This window comes from Glycine soja, chromosome 12 (genome assembly GCF_004193775.1).
Source record: "Glycine soja cultivar W05 chromosome 12, ASM419377v2, whole genome shotgun sequence".
Lineage (NCBI taxonomy): Eukaryota > Viridiplantae > Streptophyta > Magnoliopsida > Fabales > Fabaceae > Glycine > Glycine soja.
In genome coordinates this window covers 44,038,153-44,056,703 of record NC_041013.1, presented here as the reverse complement: position 1 = coordinate 44,056,703, position 18,551 = coordinate 44,038,153, and the positions used below count along the sequence as shown (strand labels likewise).

General features: G+C 30.6%; 1 protein-coding gene across 1 annotated transcript; it reads right to left on the bottom strand.

Annotated features, from left to right (window-relative positions):
• Positions 1 to 1,952: 1,952 nt before the first annotated feature.
• LOC114379354 (cellulose synthase A catalytic subunit 3 [UDP-forming]) lies at positions 1,953 to 9,733 on the bottom strand. The gene is made up of 15 exons (XM_028337996.1): positions 9,392 to 9,733; positions 8,739 to 8,916; positions 8,422 to 8,617; positions 7,272 to 7,504; positions 7,057 to 7,171; positions 6,761 to 6,938; positions 6,211 to 6,477; positions 5,750 to 6,095; positions 5,494 to 5,631; positions 5,154 to 5,279; positions 4,843 to 5,055; positions 4,479 to 4,743; positions 4,164 to 4,366; positions 3,509 to 3,859; positions 1,953 to 2,821 (listed from the first exon to the last, which is right to left on the bottom strand). Exons 2-15 carry the CDS (start codon positions 8,760 to 8,762, stop codon positions 2,237 to 2,239), a joined length of 3,240 nt encoding a protein of 1,079 aa, XP_028193797.1. The 5' UTR covers positions 8,763 to 8,916; positions 9,392 to 9,733; the 3' UTR covers positions 1,953 to 2,236.
• Positions 9,734 to 18,551: the final 8,818 nt, after the last annotated feature.

Genomic DNA, 18,551 nt, shown 5'->3' with positions numbered 1-18,551 from the left:
ACAAATACTCTCATGGAGATGTTTTTGTAAGGTTGCATGCTCCTCATCTGTTATCGGTTCAATTGCAAAGCAAATCAAATCTAATTAAGGTAGCCCATTGTTTCCAATCGGCTACTTTCTCAGCGAAAACCCTATTGGAGTCTTAATCATCACAATCAAATTAAGACTTTAACTAGGTTAAAAACACATCGTTGCTAATTCGAATAAAAAAAATCACAACTGATATTTGATTCTAAATTCCACAAATATAAACATATTTGTTTATTAGAGTCACTATGGAGCTAAGTCATCCATTCGAGAATCGTGATATTCCAATTCTTGAAACAAATCCCGCCATCAACTTTCACTAACATGATTTTAAATTAGGGTTGCAATGAGTTAGAAAACTTTTACACATTATGAAAAAATGACCATTAGGTCGCAATATGATTGCGATCAGTCAAAATACCTTGATGTTACGATAACAATTACGATTGCAAACTGATATTTAAAACCAAGTTCACTGATGTTGAATAGCCTTTGATTCCAAAAATTTATAACAGACATCTAGTAACTTGGTCCAAAATGAATGCACTTTGTATTCTTTCATGGTGGTTGCAGCACCCGACCGAGCATCCTCCGCACAGAAACACAGGCATCCTCCCATTACGTACGTACTGCCATAAACCAATATAATTTATAACAGAGGCGGCGGCAGTACGTGAAATCTCTGAAAGTTACCTTCGCTCTACATCAAATGCAATAATTCTGCAATGATCATCATCATAGGTGTGAACCAATCAACGAAGAGTCTCATTCAAGAATGACCCCACTCTCACGAATATGTACAATATTAGGCCAAGCCAAGATATAAATAATAAGGAAAATTCTAAGGAATATCTATCTTTCAAAAGAATTTTAATTTTAATATTTATCTTTTAAATTTGATTTGACTAGTATGACAATTCCTATTTTGCACTGGTTAAAAACAATAATTTACAAACTTTTATACTATTATAATTTTTTTTAAAATGTCAACACATGTTTCAAATTATTTTGTTATTTTAAAAAGCATATTCTTTAAATTTCTTATTGTCTCATGCATTATTGTTTATTTTTAAGCAAATATTTATATACATAAGTTTCTTTATTTATTATTGAAGAGTTATTTTAAAAATACACGTAAAAACGAATATGACCGGTGCAAATGCACGTACCTAACTAGTTGAGATTATATATTTATTAGATAATGTTGTTATATGCATATGTTTGTGTCGTACATGCTCTGTTGAGATGAGACAAAAAATGCAAAGCCTGCTATGACTTTTTGCACATGATATTATAACTTGGGTTTGTAGCCTATTTGGGAGTACTACCTCGTAGTTATCACGACCAGTTTCGACAAAATATTTACAAATTATTAATTATCTAATATTTATAAAATTTATCAAAAGTTCTAGCAAGATTGTTCCTAACTCAATCTGTATGGAAGAAAAAAATAAGATGACAAATTGTGAAATTCAATGCAGATCACCCTAAAATATATTTGTTCAAATTAGCTAGCTTTCTCTTTTGGTGAAAGGTATCAGATTGAAGAAGTGCCTTCACAAATTTTACACTATCAATCATGATTTTCAAATATCCCAAGACTACCCTCCATGGAACCTTCGTCTAAAACAGCCACCACCGTTTCAAATAGGATGTTATTTAAGGAATGCCTTTTTTTCTGAATTAATAGTATTTTTTTTTACTATGAGACAAGTATTTCTAAATGAAGCAATCAGACTCGGAGATAAATAAATTCAACTATAAGCAACAAAACTCTGGCTTAAGTAAGCAATGTAACAGCATACTCAAAATTAGAAACTATCAAGGTGGCAACCAAAAAAATACGAAACTTTTAATTTAAATTGCTAAACCAACCTTATTATTAATGGGCTGGGTGATTTCAGAATTGATAGTATACCAAGATGTAAATAAATGCAAAAGGTCCTCGGTTTTCTTATCACAGGTAACACTCATTGAGATGTATACATACAAAATGTGAACCTCCGAATAGCTTATAATACATAGCTACTCCAGAAAACTGGAAGGCACGTTAGTATTACAAATAAAACAATACCACAAAGTTCGGTTCTAGTTTGTTTTCTTATGCATCTTCTATAAACAACTGCACATAACTTAAATATAACGGCTACAAAACAACAATTATAATTACAACCCAAAACACAATACACTACACTTGTCTTTTGGTCTTCTAGCAGTTAATGCCACACTCCTCAACATCAGGACCAGTGACCCTTGTGGTGAATGGATCAATTCTAACCCACAAGAGTGAGAAAATGGATGCAAGCAGAACGGACCACACCACCACAATGGTTGGTGTTCTGTTTTGGCGCCCCATGAGACCTTTGAGGAAAGGGTATAGATGGATGATCACCCAAAATGCAAAGAAAAGCTTACCAAAGAGGGGTCCCCAAGATTGGTAGCCACTGTTGATGGCATAGGAGATGCCAGCAACCACCCCCACCAAGTTTATTATGAGAAGGGTTGTTGGAGGAATAAGAAGGGTGGTCCATTTGAACATGTATAGTTCGGCAAAGTCTCCGTCTTCATCCGAGGCCTTGGAGGTGACAGTGAAGTTGGTGTCAATTCCAGCAAGCACTTTGAGCAAGCCTTGGAAAACAGCAAAGAGATGCGCCGAGACACCACCGATGACCCAAAACTGTTCATTCCTCCACCACTCGTCGATTCCGACACCACTCCACCTCATCTCCAGGATTCCAGTAGCAAAGATGGACAGAAAGAGGGAGATGAACCATATGCTAGCAAGGTTGCTGATCTGCAAGCGTAGTAAAAGTAAGTTGGAATATTATGTCGCCACAAGACAACCGCGAGCTTGATTATCATGACAAAATGAGAAACAAGGTTTTTCGGGATGTGTTTTGAGTGTATTTCACCACTCAGCTGAATGATCTATTATATTTATATTCACAAAGTATTACAAAGATAATCAATCTCCAACTACAATTTACAAGAGAGCAATTAAGTTATCAATACTTCCTAAGATGCAGTGAACCTAGCTATACAAAATATCAAGGAAAGAGAAGCAATGATAAAAAAATGCTCTTTATTTTCTAAAAAGCTCCTATTTTCCAACAGTTATGAAAGTAATTTCTAGGAGGAACACAAGCGAATTACAATTTTGGATGAAATAACCAAAAGAATGATTAATTGAGTCAAGTGTTAAACCATGCATTAATGTGCTTAATCACTTGCTTAGTTAATCATCCAAAACCGAAAATATGTCAACTAGCATATCCTAAATTGTAGTCGCCATTGGTTAATCATCCTAAAATGAAAGTATGTTAATTCTCATATCATAAATTGTAATGTAAATCTTCCGAGAGAAAAAATTCCCTTTAAATATTCAAACATTATTTTGATGCGCAATATCATGATTTATTCAAGCATCCCTTTAAATGACAACTGATTACTGCTTTACTATGTCTATGAAGAAATAACAAACCTGTGGAATAATGAACTTATTAGTCAGCAGACAGACAGCAGGCAAGATACAATAAATGAGAAGGGGAATGGCAGTGACTGGATAGATGGTGGTGTTCACATAAGCAAACCTTTCAAGCCACTTTAACCTTCCACCATAACCATACCAGATGGGACAGTGCCGGCTGAAAAGAATTTCCACGGAACCTAAAGCCCATCGAAGCACTTGGTTTAGACGATCCGAAAGATTGATGGGAGCAGAACCTTTAAACGCTGGGCGCTTAGGCATGCAGTATATAGACCGCCAACCCCGGGCATGCATCTTAAATCCGGTAAGAATATCTTCTGTGACAGAACCATAAATCCATCCTATCTGTGGAACACAAGACAAATAGTAATTATCTTTGAAGATAATTATATAAATGCATCCTTTTTTTTCTAATAACATGATAGTCAACCAATACCAACTCATTAAACTGACTCAAATCATAGGGCACTTGGTGACTTCATGTAAAACAAACATTAAGGGAAATTTTTTCCTAGCTTATATAATTCAATTTGTTGGATATGTAATGGATTAATTTGTTGGCACTAATATGCTAAATTGATAGGATTAGAATGCAACTTGGGAACAAAAATCAAAATCAAGGGACATTAAGCATAAGATGACACCACACCTCACTTCCCCAATCAGTTTTATCCTCGTAACCACAGCTGATAACATGAATAGCCTCCTTAAGAAGAGTTTCTGGAGTAGCAGATTGAGGAACACCACCATTCTCCATAAGCGTAGAGGCAACAAAGACAGCGGACTGACCAAACCTTTTCTCAAGACTCATTTGTGACATAAGTAGTGATTTCTCATCATCAAATCCAGTACCTAAAAACATATGAATGAGAAGTAAAGATCTAATTAATTGGAAGCAACTAAAATAAATTACTAAACAGATACCCTGAAAGAGAAGCCAGCTTCAAAAAGATAATAGGCTTACCTTCTACTCCTTCTTCTATATCCTCTAGATTGAAAATGGGCACAGTTGGGTCAACATGCTTGCTAGATTTTTTCTTGTCTGATCCTTTCTTACTAGATTTTGAACTCTTCTTCCGAGTTCCACCACAGAGTGATGATAACAACCCAGGCTTTTTATGCTTGGGTTTAAGAGGAGGTTCATAACCATATAAAGCTGTCCTGTTGAAGACACATCCAGTACCCACATAAACAGGACCTTGAATGCCATCCAAACCTCTCAAGTTTATCTGTTCCGCAAGGGTCAAGAACAGAAAAGTATTACAAACAGGTCAAACCTCATAAAGGCCACAAGAATAAAAAACAGTAACAAGGCATAAGATACTTACATCAAAGAAAACTGTATTACGATTGGCATATCGATCATTCCTATCAATACCGTCAAACCTCTGCGGAAACTGGACATAGCAAACATGTTTACCAAGATTGGGATCCATCATAAAGCACATAGCTTCCCTCAAGGCCTTGCTGTTGTTTATGTAGTGATCACAATCAAGATTCAATAAGAAAGGTCCATTGGTAAGGACTGCAGATACTCGAACCTGCAAGTTATATAAATCACAACCAGTAAGAAGGCTGTGTTTGGGAACATGTGTGGAGATAAATAACTTTCACATTTTATATTGTTAATGATACTTACAAGGGCATTCATGGCACCAGCTTTCTTGTGATGTTGGAACCCTGGACGCTTTTCACGAGAAACATAGACTAAACGTGGAAGTTCATTACCCTCAGTGTCAAGTCCTCCACTTTGGCCCAAGAAAACCTGCAGATATAAAATGCAATCTTAGTGAATGACTTTCTCGTGTAATTAGCAACACAAAGAAATTTACATAAATATATTCCTCCACAAGGGTATTTCGGTAGTCTTAAGTTTTAAAATTGTAACATGTACTCTATAGCCTATATCGTAAGACAAAATTTGAGAAATAACTCCAAAGCTAATAAGTGAACAACAGTTTGTAAAGAATTCGACCAACCTGGATCATTCCTGGATGGTCTCTGGTGTTATTTCCAGGCCACGGGGTACCATCTTGCATAACCCATCCTTCTTCAGGAACTTTCTGTGCCTTTGAAACAAGTCCATTAATACGAACTTTAAATTCCTCATATTCTCTCTGAAACATAAAAGGGAAGTAATATTAAACGATGCCTTTATGAAATTCAAAACTCATGCAACGAGCATAAATGCATGCCCAGCCAGCAGAATAATCTTTTTGTAAGTTAATCTATTACCTTCATTGCTCTACGATCCTTGACAAATGATGGATGAACCTTATCTTTCAAGTAGTCAATCTTTTGAGAAAAATACCACTCAGGCGCACGGGGTTCAATGCTATACTTCTTGCTAAAAGGAACCCATTTCCTTGCAAATTCCGATGTCTCAGCAAGTGCTTCAAATGTCAACATAGCAGCACCATCATCAGACACATAGCAGGAGACCTTATCCACTGGATAGTCAACTGCAAGAATAGATAGTACGGTATTGGCAGTCACAAGTGGAGGCTCCTTTAATGGATCAACAGTACTGACAAAAATGTCAACAGCAGCTAGTTGTGACGGTTCTCCTTCCCGATCATACCTGCAACTCACATGAATTTGGTATCAAAAGAATATCATATTGAAAAAAGAAAACCTACATGCCATATGCCAAAATTTCCCGTACAGAAGAATGGTGAAGTTCAGAAAGGCCCTACCTCAGTGCAAGCCTGTCAAGATATGTTTCACGGTTTACAGGAAGCCACTTGGGAAATTGATCCAATATCCAAGATATGGCAAACCAAATCTCACATATAACTGATACCAACCACAATGGATATGCATTGGGAACAGGATTTGTTATCCGATAATGCAAGAAAATGCAAAGGATTACCAGCCGCAGCATAATGACCATACGATATGGATTTATCCTAGAAGATGGAATAGAAACCTTCCTGGAAAGAGGCTGTCGAGCTTCATCATTCCTGCATAAAAAAGATTGCACTTATACAACAGAAGAAAACTATAGATAGTATTTTACAAGACAGTTAATTACCAAACCTTCTTATGGTTTCAGTCATGATATATTACCATATCATATTGTTAACCACTGAAGAATACAATAACAGTACATATGCTATTATAAGGCATACATGACATTAAAAATATGCAGTTGATAGTTGATACTGACGGAGAAACGAGCAAAGAGGCTTCCAATACAAGTAGAGCAGCAATTTTTCTGACAAATAGGTAAAAGTAAATACTCACAATAAAGAATCATCTACAAGCACATCAGTACTAGCATCAATATCTCCAGCTCCTCTTTCAGAAGCAGCCTGGCCTGTGCTCATTGGAACAACATTCTTTTCTTGCTTCATCTTCCAGCCATCAACTCTTTCTTTCCATGCAACATTGCCCAATCCTGGATCCCCAGCCCTGATATTTGCTGCACAAGAATACAACCAAGTACCTCAAATCACAATCAGATAGCTAGATAAAGAATAGTAGCAATCATATATCACAATAGATGAGAATGTGCATAGTGAGAAGGAGCAGAGAGATACGAGATTGATTAATGTCAGATGAATATGGAATATTATGGACACGCTTTCCACCACCAACTGCAGGAGATGCCATTGAGAGCCTCTCAGGTGAGGCTGCAGACAACTCTCCAGATACCTGAAATAAAAGATATGCCAAATTTCATCAGAGACCCGGAATTAAAGGCGAAAGTTGGAAAAAACTAATAGACTATCATGTAGGAAGCTAACTGAATGACCTCTTGTCCACTGGTCAGCAGAGGAATGTGGTTGTGAGAAACATCCTTATCATAATTTGGAGCACCAACCTCCTCTCCTCGTGGGTATGTCAATTGCCAGCTTAACATGCGCTCTGAAATCTTCTGCTTTTGGTTTTGATTTTGATTTTGATTTTCTGAATCATAATTGAAGTCACTGGCATCAGCAGCAGCAGCACCATCCTCTTCCATGTCTCCAAGAATTGCAGGACTTCCTGGAATCATTTAAATAAGTAGTTTGATCACTATATAGAGTCAGAAAGTAGAAGTTCTTTATATATTGACCAGAGATTGCAGATCAAAATAGGTGTGAAATCATGAAATTTTTTAAGTAGTGTACTGTGCAAGAATAACATATATATCTCGCAACTATAAAATCCTCATGACTAAAACAAAAGGAAGGGAAAACAGAATTCTTAATCTAAGCATTTTATGGTTATCTATTGAAGTCTGCACTTTATGGGGGAATAATAAGCCTAGAATAACTTAGCAACCAAGAACTCAGTCCCTTCCAAACCCCACTAACATTTTGCAAAATGGAAAACAGCAATGCAAGTCCACTTGATTATGAAACTACAATCACAGATAATTAAAATATTTGGAAAACTTAACAATGCACAAATCATAAATGTTATCTTCTATATACTATCTATCCACTCAGCAGATTTGACTTGAAGAATATAGAAATACCCCGCAGAGCAGTAAATAGTGACAGTATGAGTGTGCTCAACATGTAATCAAAACTGTCTCACTTGTTCATTCCTAGAGTGTACTAAGATTGCATGCTTTGTTTAGTCTAATCTACTCTGTTTGCCTACCCCAACATTTATAAAAGTTCCAATTCAGTAGTTCATTTAGTAAATGTTTTGAAGCAAAAGCATATATCTCTCATTTGGTTCACAGGAAAGTGGCCAATTTGCTTCCAAGTGAAATTTTATTACAAGACCATGTGCTTCGGGCCGAATAGAAGCCTAAGGCCATATTCAAATCACATGCTACCCAATTCATTCACATTCAAATTTTGAATCTTCCATTGTTATAGTCATTTGCAGCTTCCCCAGTTGCACTGTATGAATGAAGAACAGTGAAAATTAACACAAGACATAACGGAGTCTAGGTTAGCTTCATTTACCCTTGTGCCTCTTGTACCGGGTTTTGCACTGGGGGCAAGATTGATTCCCATCCTTCCTTTCATACTCATAGCAAGGCCTGCAGACAGGGAAAGCGCAAACATCGCACGCAACGAACGGTTCACCATCCACAGTCTTCCCAACACCATCACCACAAATCTGGCACACTTGGGCACCCAATGCTGTCACTGGCTTTGCCTGAACAATGAAAATGGCATTAAAAAATAATCATCAGGCATCAACCAACAACCATTTCACCCAAAAAACATCACAAAACATTGGAAGAAATCAAACAGAAAATTTATTTATATATACTCACCCCAGCTTCCCCTTCTGATTCCATAGGACCCTCTCTTCTTAACTCTTCTCAAATGCCAATAAGGGACCAAAGGGTAGTAGTAGTTCAAGCCACACTCATCACTTTTAACACTTTCTGATAGCTGAGAAGATCAATTTGGAAGACTCCCCCCTTCTCAAACAACTCCCTTATTCTTTATCTGTAGAAATTGAAGCTATTATCACAAAAGAAAAGAAAAATATAGTTTCTAACAAGCATTCTCAACAGTTTCCAAAGTGAAAAAAAAAAAAAACTTTTGATCTCAAATTGAAGCTATAATAAATAAATAAAAATATAGTTTTTAATAACCATTCTATGCAGCTTGCAAAGTGGAAACAACAAAAAAAAAAAAAAACAGAACTTCTGATCTCAAATTTTGTTTGGAAGATGAGAAAAGGCTGGGTGGAAAATGAAAAGGAGGGGTCAGATTCCAAACAATGAAGTCTCCTTTATGTACATGGCTGAGAAAACAAAGCACTTTTCCCATTACCAACAATAATAATAAAAAAAAAACAAAGAAAAAGTCCAATTTCTTTGAGATTCTCGCATGATCAACAGTAAACAGATATCCACTATCCACTTCACAACACAGACAAAGGTCATGCAATAAAACTTCATATGCACACAAAACTCACCTCAAAAAACCAAACTTCTCCACCAGTTTCCTCTGAAAACAGACAGATCAAAGAGAATCTGAAAATCCCAGATGAATTTTCACGCCATCAAGCCAAATCAAACAAAAATCTACCAACTTTCAAACTCCCAAATGAGAAAACCAAACACCCCACTTCACTGAAATGATAAATAAATAGAGACACAGATCGAGAACTGAATGAGAGAGAAAAGAAAATGAGACGAAAACAATGGATAACTCTCTCTCCCCCAGAAAGGTTGAAGCGTTTGTTTTTGTCAATTGTCTTGTGAGTGATGATGATAATGGCTATGTGCGTGTAATTGTGTATAGCTGTAAATGAATAGAGAGAAAAGGAAAGGCTTTTAAGATGAGGAAAAGGACAACGGCACTGCAACTAGTACACTACCACCGACACCTGTAACCTGAAATCATAGACAAACATTTTATCCCAACATCTATTCTTAGAAAATCTTAATATTATTAAATAAATAACGTAAAATAAAATATGATACTTGGTATTGTGGCATGGTATAATAATAAAGTATAGTGTGTGTGCACTGAGCAGTAATTATTGATAATATAATTAATTAATAATTTAATAATATAATAAAGGAACCTTTTATATGTTTTTGTTGAAAAATCTTGCTCAGACTTCAGAGTCCTGTATCCAGATGGGGGGAACTGACAAGGTTTATTTGAATAAGAAAATGTTAACCTTAAGGTTAGAAGATGACAAAGGAAATAGAAAATATTTATTTTTATTTTATTTGATTAGAAATAAATGGAAATTTTGATTTTTTAAGCATTTAAAAGTAAAAAAATTGTTTTTTTAGTTCAAAATTTATTCATTTTGTTTCTCAGCAGTAAAATGTTATGTTGTAAATTATGAAAGAGAAAATATTTTATTTGTTGTATAAAGAGTTTTAAATTACCATCTAATAAAAAAATTATATTGTATAATAAATTGATTAATTTTATAAAAAGAGTGTTAAAAAACATATTCATTATAATTTTTAATTTTTTAATTAAGTAACCTTGAAAAATGTAGTATTTTGAAATTAAGCTCGCTTTAAAAAATTAAAAATAAAATTGAACTCAAAGTGAAGTGTTGAAGTTTCCGGGATGAAGTGTACTTTGGTTTTGACTATGTTTTTTGGTCTGTCAAGAGACCGTTATCTACGCGGTAACGTTGAATTTTTTTTTGTTCCCTAATTAATTTAAAAAAGAAATTTTTTTTACTGATAATTATTTTTATCAAATATTGAATTCAAATATTATGTAAATGATTTAATCTTAATTTTAATCACTAATTACCTGTGTATTCAAACACTTGATTTACAATAATATTGCCTCAAATCTCACTACTAAGCCTATCCAAGTGCTTCGATAAAGTTGGATTAGAAAACGTAAAGAGATTTTTTATTTATTTTTTTCAAACGTAAAGAGAACTCTACCAAAAGAGACTTGTTGGGCCCCTCTTTTTAAGTAGAAAACGCTCCTCTTATTTATGTTTGTTTGATTGTTTCAGACTTTTCAGTTCCTTTCTTTCCTTTTACAATATTTGATTTAATGAAAACGTAATATTAAAAACAAACACAATGAAAAATTATTATTAAAATTAAATTAAATATTTATAAGTTAAAATATCTAATTCAATTAGTTGAATAAGATATTTAATTTATTCTTATAAATCTCATAAAACTGTCGAAGATCCACTGATACACACCCATAATGAAAAACTCTACCATGCTATTGCATTTAGAGAAAAACACAATTAGTTGAAAAGTAAGTGTCGTGTGAGCAAAGGTTGACAAAGATAAAAATTGTTAGTTGAAATTGTTGGTTCATGGGTAAACGTATCAAATCATCAATAGTATTATGATAAGTAAAAGTATTATTTTCTCGAAAAATCGTGTAATACTTGATAAATTTCATAAATTTATACTATTTTGACTAATGAAAAGAAAAAAAAATTGCTATGGAAACCAAATTACAATTGGTATAAGTGCAAATAGAAACAAGTGCAAAAGCAAATGAAAAAAAAAACTTTTTGGTAATTTTGTCAAACACGCAATAAAAAGGAGTTTAGCATCAATGAATAAAGGTGTTGGGTTAGATTTTATTAAGCATCACTCTCTTTTAAAACACACTTGAAAACATTTGCACTCTAGTATTAAAATCAATCATGAAAAATCACACAACACAAATTTCTTAGTAAAAGAGATCCTAAGTTCCTTTGTCAAGCTTCAATCCTTTAACAATTTAAGAAAGTAAATTGTTTTAAGCTTAATGATGATAAGATGACTAATAAATTAAAATTCATTGGATGTTTTTATCTTAGTTCAAGACTATAAAAGTATTTCTCAATCACTTTCAAGTTATAAATCAAGTCATGCAATATCAAACTTAAGTCATATTCAAAGGTGTACGGCACAAAACCCTAATCAAAAGGGTCCCATTTTTTATATTATTTTGTTGTTTTCATAATTAAATGGTTTAACTTCACTTTTTACTTCAATTTTTTTTATTTTTGATGAATTTTACCTCCACCAAATTAATTTGACACATTTTATCTTAATATTTAAAAAATTTGTAAATTTTACCCTATGTCATTTTACTCTTAACATAATTACACTTTTTACCTATTTCTTTTTGGTAAATTTTGCACCCAACTTTTTACTTTTTGGCGAATTTAATCCCTAATTTTTTTTGGCAAATTATATCTTTAACTTTTATGCTTATTAATTAATAAATGACGGAGGGTAGAATTCACAAGTTTCTTAAAAGTTAAGATGAATTTTTTTACTTTTTGGCAAATTTTACCCACTTTTATATTTTTTTGACAAATTTTACCCCAAATTTTGTGCTTATTAATTAATAAATAATGGAGATTAAAATTCACAAGTTTCTTAAAAGTTAAGGATGGAATACATCAAATTAAAAAGTTGGAGGAAAAATTCTCCAAAAATTAAAAAGTTGGAGAAATAAAAGTACAATTAAGCCTAATTAAATTGAAGTTAATATTTTATTTCACATCTTTTTTTTGTTCAACTTAAGACGTGACATGTGATTAAAATATATTATTATAGTGATTGTTAGTTTTTTATGTATTATTTTTATAAGTTCTTATTGAATAAATTTTCAATTCACTTGGACATAAACAAGTATTAAATTTGTAATGACTTGTCTTTGATACATAACTAACACTTTGTTTGATTTTATTTAATTTAGAAAAGTCTTACACTAGTTTAATTATAAAAATACTGTGTGAACTTTTTGTTATTCTAAAACTAATAGTTAAAACTCAAAAAACTTAAGATATAAACCATGCATTTATAAAAACAAGAATAAATCAAATAAAATGCTTGTTAGCACCTCAAACTTTTAAAAGAAGAAGAAACTTTGATTAATAAAACTCTTGGAACATTATGCTTAATATAAACATAAGTTGGTTAGCTTTATTAATAAAACTAAACCAAGGAAAAAAAGAGAATCACGTGCACCCTTTCTCTACAAGGTCTCCAAGGAAAGGAATTCATCTAAAAGTTGTCTGCTCCATGGCATACACAATTTGAGATTATCACAATTGCATATGCCACATGCAAGGATAAGCTCACTAAACAAAACTATACATATAGTAGATAAATGAATTTTCAATTATTAATGAAAAAGGAGAAAATTAAACTAGACTTTTTATACTTCAAAAGTACCATACATAATAACTGAAAAAATTTATATAAAACTTTGTTCATAAACTCATAATAAAACTCAATTCATAAGCTTATATCAACACTCAGATCATATAAAGACTTCATCAATAAGCGTCAAATAAACAACAACATCACAACTCATCCATCGTCATTTATATACACAACATAGTTAGAATAGCATTAACAACATAATTATATCATAATTATCAATTACATTCAACTTTATACTTTCATCACCAGTTATCGCCATGAATCATCAAATACCATGAGTCATATATAATCATTAATCATTGTAATTCAACCGACAAAAATCATTATCACAATTGATGTATATCATAGACCACTAAACAACCTCAACTATCAAACATTGACTTTACTCCATAAAGTTTCAACACAATGAGTGATCCCTCAAGAGACTTATCCCTTAACATAATCAAATTCTATGATCTAACCATTTAGGGAGTCTCTTGGATTTATCATATAAAGAAAGTATGGTTTTATCGAACATAAACAAATGTGAATAATGACTTATCTTTGTGATTTGCAAGGCCTTACATTTCAAATGATTTCACTCCCTTATTTATTCTATAAGCTCATTTTTGTTAGTCACCATGAAAATCTTCAACACTAGGTTAGGATCACCGCATGCATCCTCAACTTACGTGTACTCATATGTTCATGCACCATTTATGCACCTTATGCATCAATTGTGCATATTGTGCACCCACTATATACCAACAACATAATACTTCTGTATTTGTCATCTCTTATGACTTGACTTAGGGTCCAAATGCAACTCAACAAACAATCATCCACATAACAACAACAACTCATCCCCTATATGCTAAAAGGGGTCACTAAAATCTTTTGGAAAATAGTTCTCAACACTTTGACACGTCACTTGAAATTAAAACATAAGGGTGATATTTGAGAAGATACCCCTCTATGTGAGACTTGCGGGTCATTTTAGTGAGACAGAATTCTAGGGTGAAATTGCCCTTCCCAAGTATATCATTTTCAACAACAAAAAACTTTTCAAAGGTTATAGCTAACTTTTCTCCATAAAGGGATGGTTCTCATACAAGATTATCAATTATCACCATTATCTCAAGAACATAAGCATTTCAACCACAATACAATATATTTCATCAATAGAGGCATTCCTTCTTAGATAAACTTATTACATTTTACTTAAAAATTTATAGGATTCATAATATCTACATTCCTCTTGTGGTAATCATATCTCAAACAATCACATAACATCCATCATATCATTAATTTACTATTCATGTACTCGTCGCATTCATGAAATCATCCCTAGCTCCCTAAGCAAAGTAAGACCTTCCACACCTTGAAGGTTTATAATCACTTCACCAAACCACATTTGAATATGCATTACATTATCTTAACTTATAATTCACTTTAAAATAATTTTAAATACTCAACATCTTTTTTGCATGCACTTTAAATTGGTTAGGGAACTCTCGAGAAAACATTTAAGGTAAAATAAAACATTTTGCCTTAATTTAGTTTAAGCTAGAAATTTTAGCTTCAACTAAAAAGTTGGCTCAAGCTAAATAGTATAATCCCAAATCCGTTAAGTTTTAGGTTTGGCTTAAAATTGTAGCATCAACTAAAGTCGCGTAGATCCCATCCTATCGAATTTTAGTTGTAGCTAGAAATCGTAGCTTCATTGTTCATATCGACACAACTATTTTGCCTTTAGTATTTTCTGAGCTTTTCCATGATTCTCTATCTTGTTCATGTTTTTTTTCTTCATTGACTGGTCCGCTTGTCCCCTTTACCATAATCCTTTCAAATTGATTGTCACTGACTAATTTCTTCTTTATCGTTACTATATAACCTCTAAAATAAAATAAGGATCCTTTCCATAAACCTTTTTCTTTCATAGCATAAGTCAAAACTTTATGTGACATGGAAACTCATTATATTTTAAAACATATTATTTCATTTAAAAAGGATTTTCAAAACAAATAGAAAATCTTAAACTCCCAAAATGCATAAAACTAATTTTGATTTGTTTCTTAAAGGAGTTCAAAACACATATAAAGGTAAGCTTAAACTCCCCAACAAGTTCAAAAACATAATACACTTTTTTTTGCCACTTTTCAAAAGAAAGCTTCAAAACACTATGCCATAATGAATAAACCAAACCTGTAATATATTTTAAACACACTAAAAACTTATTTCTTTGTTCATTTCAACCAAAACAAATAAAACTTAAATCCTTCAAACAAAAAGGTTGAAAGAAATTACTAAATAAAATCATGTATCGAACTTTTATGCAAAAAGGAAAAGGAGTAATACAACCAAAATCAAAATATCATGAGTCAAAAGTTGCCCCATGTAAACTTAAAAAGATTACAATGTCACGGGACACTACCACCCATCATTTGAAAACAACTTAAATAAGTTTCCAAAATAATTCTCTTAAGGGAGTATGACAAGAATTTTATAAAACAAAATACATATCGGGCTAAAGTTGATAGATCTCAAAAGCAACAAGCACTTTGGCCAAACCTTTCAACAACAATTTTAAAATCAAAGGCTATATAGGCAAATTAAAGCACGTTTTGGATAAGAAAATAAAGACTCAACAAAAATACAATTATTTTGAAAATTCATTCTAAAAAGACATGTTCATGTTGAAGAAACATATAACAACTTCAAAATAAAATCATAACAAGGAAAGCACTATTTCAAAACTAAAAGGGAACACCTACATAGGTGTGGGTGTATTTTTTAACAAAAGTTAATTCCTATTATTTTGAGAGAAACAAAAATAGAAATGTTTTCTTGATCTTACATAGAAAAACCATTGGAAAACTTTTCTACCTTTAGAAGCAAACTCCAAAAGATTTTATGGAAACACAACATGTATCACAACTAATTTTGGAGCTAACATTGTGTTGAGTATAAAAAAATATAGTGTGTATGATAGAGATGGAGAGAGACAGTAAATTTTACTTAAACTTTTTAGAACTGTTAAGATAAAAAAATGTAACTTCATTATAATTGTTGATTAGGTAAACTCCACATAAACCTTAAAAAAATCATTGGACCAAAATTAGTCAATAATTTAAATCAATATCATCTAATATTAATGAAAAATTAAATGACTTGCATAAATTATTTTTATTATAAAATTTATGCATATTTTTATACAACTATTGAATATAGCATGCTTAAGTATCATTAAATAAAAAAAATATTATGAGATGTATGGATTGTAGAATTAAAATTACTCTAAAACAAAATTAAATATTTAAAACACAATATTTAAAACATCTATTAATATAAAATTTATGCTAAATTAATACGTATTTAAAATATCTATTTATATGTGTATTAACAAATATTTTTCTGATTATCTTCTTTTACATAATTTAATGAATTTTATAATAATAATAATAATAATAATAATAATAGTTTTGAAACTGAGAAAAAACACATTTATAAACACAAATAAATTAGGTGCCCTCACTTTTTTTTATATAAGACACAAATAAATGTATTAAAAAGATTCTAAAATTTTTATTTAATAGAAATTAATAGTTATCGTTTTTCGATTAATACAAATTGTCGTGATGAACAATTAATTCATTTAATGAACATTCAATAAAAAGTATTATATTATATTTTCTACATTTAATGCACAATTAATTCATTTAATACACAGTTAATACAAAAGTATTATATTATATTTTAGTAAATTTAATTCATTCAATGCACAATTAATTCATTTAATGCACATTTAATAAAAAATTATATTATTTAAATATAGTAGAATACGTTTTTTTTTTGTAACGTAACCAAGTTGGGGTTCTCTAATTTTAACTATCATACCTTTATTTGTAACATGTGCTAAATATTAAAATGTTACTACTTAATATTAAAACTATTAAAATTAATAATTAATTATCAAATTTATATAATATTAATGTCAACCATTTAATACTTCATTAATTATCATTAAAATCATTAAATTCAATCAGATTTGACATATTATAAAGTTAAAATTTCAATGGTCAAAATAACTTCAAGTTTCTTATCTCTCTCTCTATATATAATTTTATCTCTCATAAATTTAGACATTTAATATTAATAAATATGCATTAGGTATAATAAAAAGAAATAATTGTAGAGTATTCAATAATAATGCTGTTATTATTAATAATAATGTTGTCTTTTCAAATTCACTTAAAATGAAAAAAAGTGATGTATGAAAAGTACCACGTAATAATTATAATATTAAAAAATTATAAAAACATATAAATAATAATTCTTATTGATGAATAATCCTAATAGTAATGAAATTAAAATACATAAAGTGAGAAATATATAATAATTCGTATATGTAACTAACTTTAAAAAGTAGAAGCTAAAGAATTGAAAATTAAATAACAATAATTTTTTTCATAATCATAAATTATTTTTATTATAAAACATATCTATTTAATAAAACACAAACTATTACAACAAATTTAAAATAAATTTAAATTCTTAAAAAAATAAATTTTAAAAAATATTAATTATAAACACATAAAAATCAACTCAAGTTAACATAATAGCAACAATAATGAAATTTGACACTCAAATTTAAATAATTATATATATGTATATATGTAAATATTCTTATTGGTTTGGTATCACTAATATTAGTTAAAAATAACATGATAAATTTCAATAGAGTTGATATTTTTAGAGACAAGATTTTTTCAAATAAAAAATTAGTTAATCATTTTTTAATTGTAATATAATTATATATTATATTTAATATGTTATTAAATATTTGAAAAATTGATAATTCTATTTATACATTTTTTTTAAAAATACTAAACACAAATATATAAAATATATAATTTTAACAAACATATGTATTACACGAATTTAAAATCTAGTATATAAGTTGTTAGACTTGTTTTTTTACATTAAAAAATGTCATAATTTTTTTTTACAAGAATGTATAAGGTCATTAGACTTTAAATTGACAAATAAACCAGATATATATAATATCAAAACACTGCATTAAATTTTTGATATTTAATAATAATCTTTATCTACTTATTATTATTATTATTATTATTATTTATATTACTTAAATAAGTTAATTGGTTAGATAAATTTTTTTTCATGAATTTTATATGTGACTTTTTTTTAAAAAAATATTTTGAAAATATCTTAACTCATACTATTTAGTAAAAAGTATGTTATGAAATAAATTCCATATAAATTTGACCATAAATATAGAGGTTTTCATTCCTACTACTTAAAGAATCATTCTTATATAGACAGTACCTACATTTAATTAAAAAAATTACAAATTATTAAAAAAATGAAATTATTATGCATTACAACCAGATCTCATCTTTCTCTTTCTTTTACCCTTACTTTTTTTTTTCACTATCTGTTTAGAAATCAATGACAACA

Coding starts and splice junctions, on each gene's coding strand:
- LOC114379354 (XM_028337996.1), bottom strand. CDS start 8,762: ATGGAATCAGAAGGGGAAGCTGGG. Junction 6,096..6,210: donor CTTGACAGGCTTGCACTGAG/GTAGGGCCTTTC, acceptor TGTGAGTTGCAG/GTATGATCGGGAAGGAGAAC. Junction 3,860..4,163: donor AAACTGATTGGGGAAGTGAG/GTGTGGTGTCAT, acceptor TGTGTTCCACAG/ATAGGATGGATTTATGGTTC.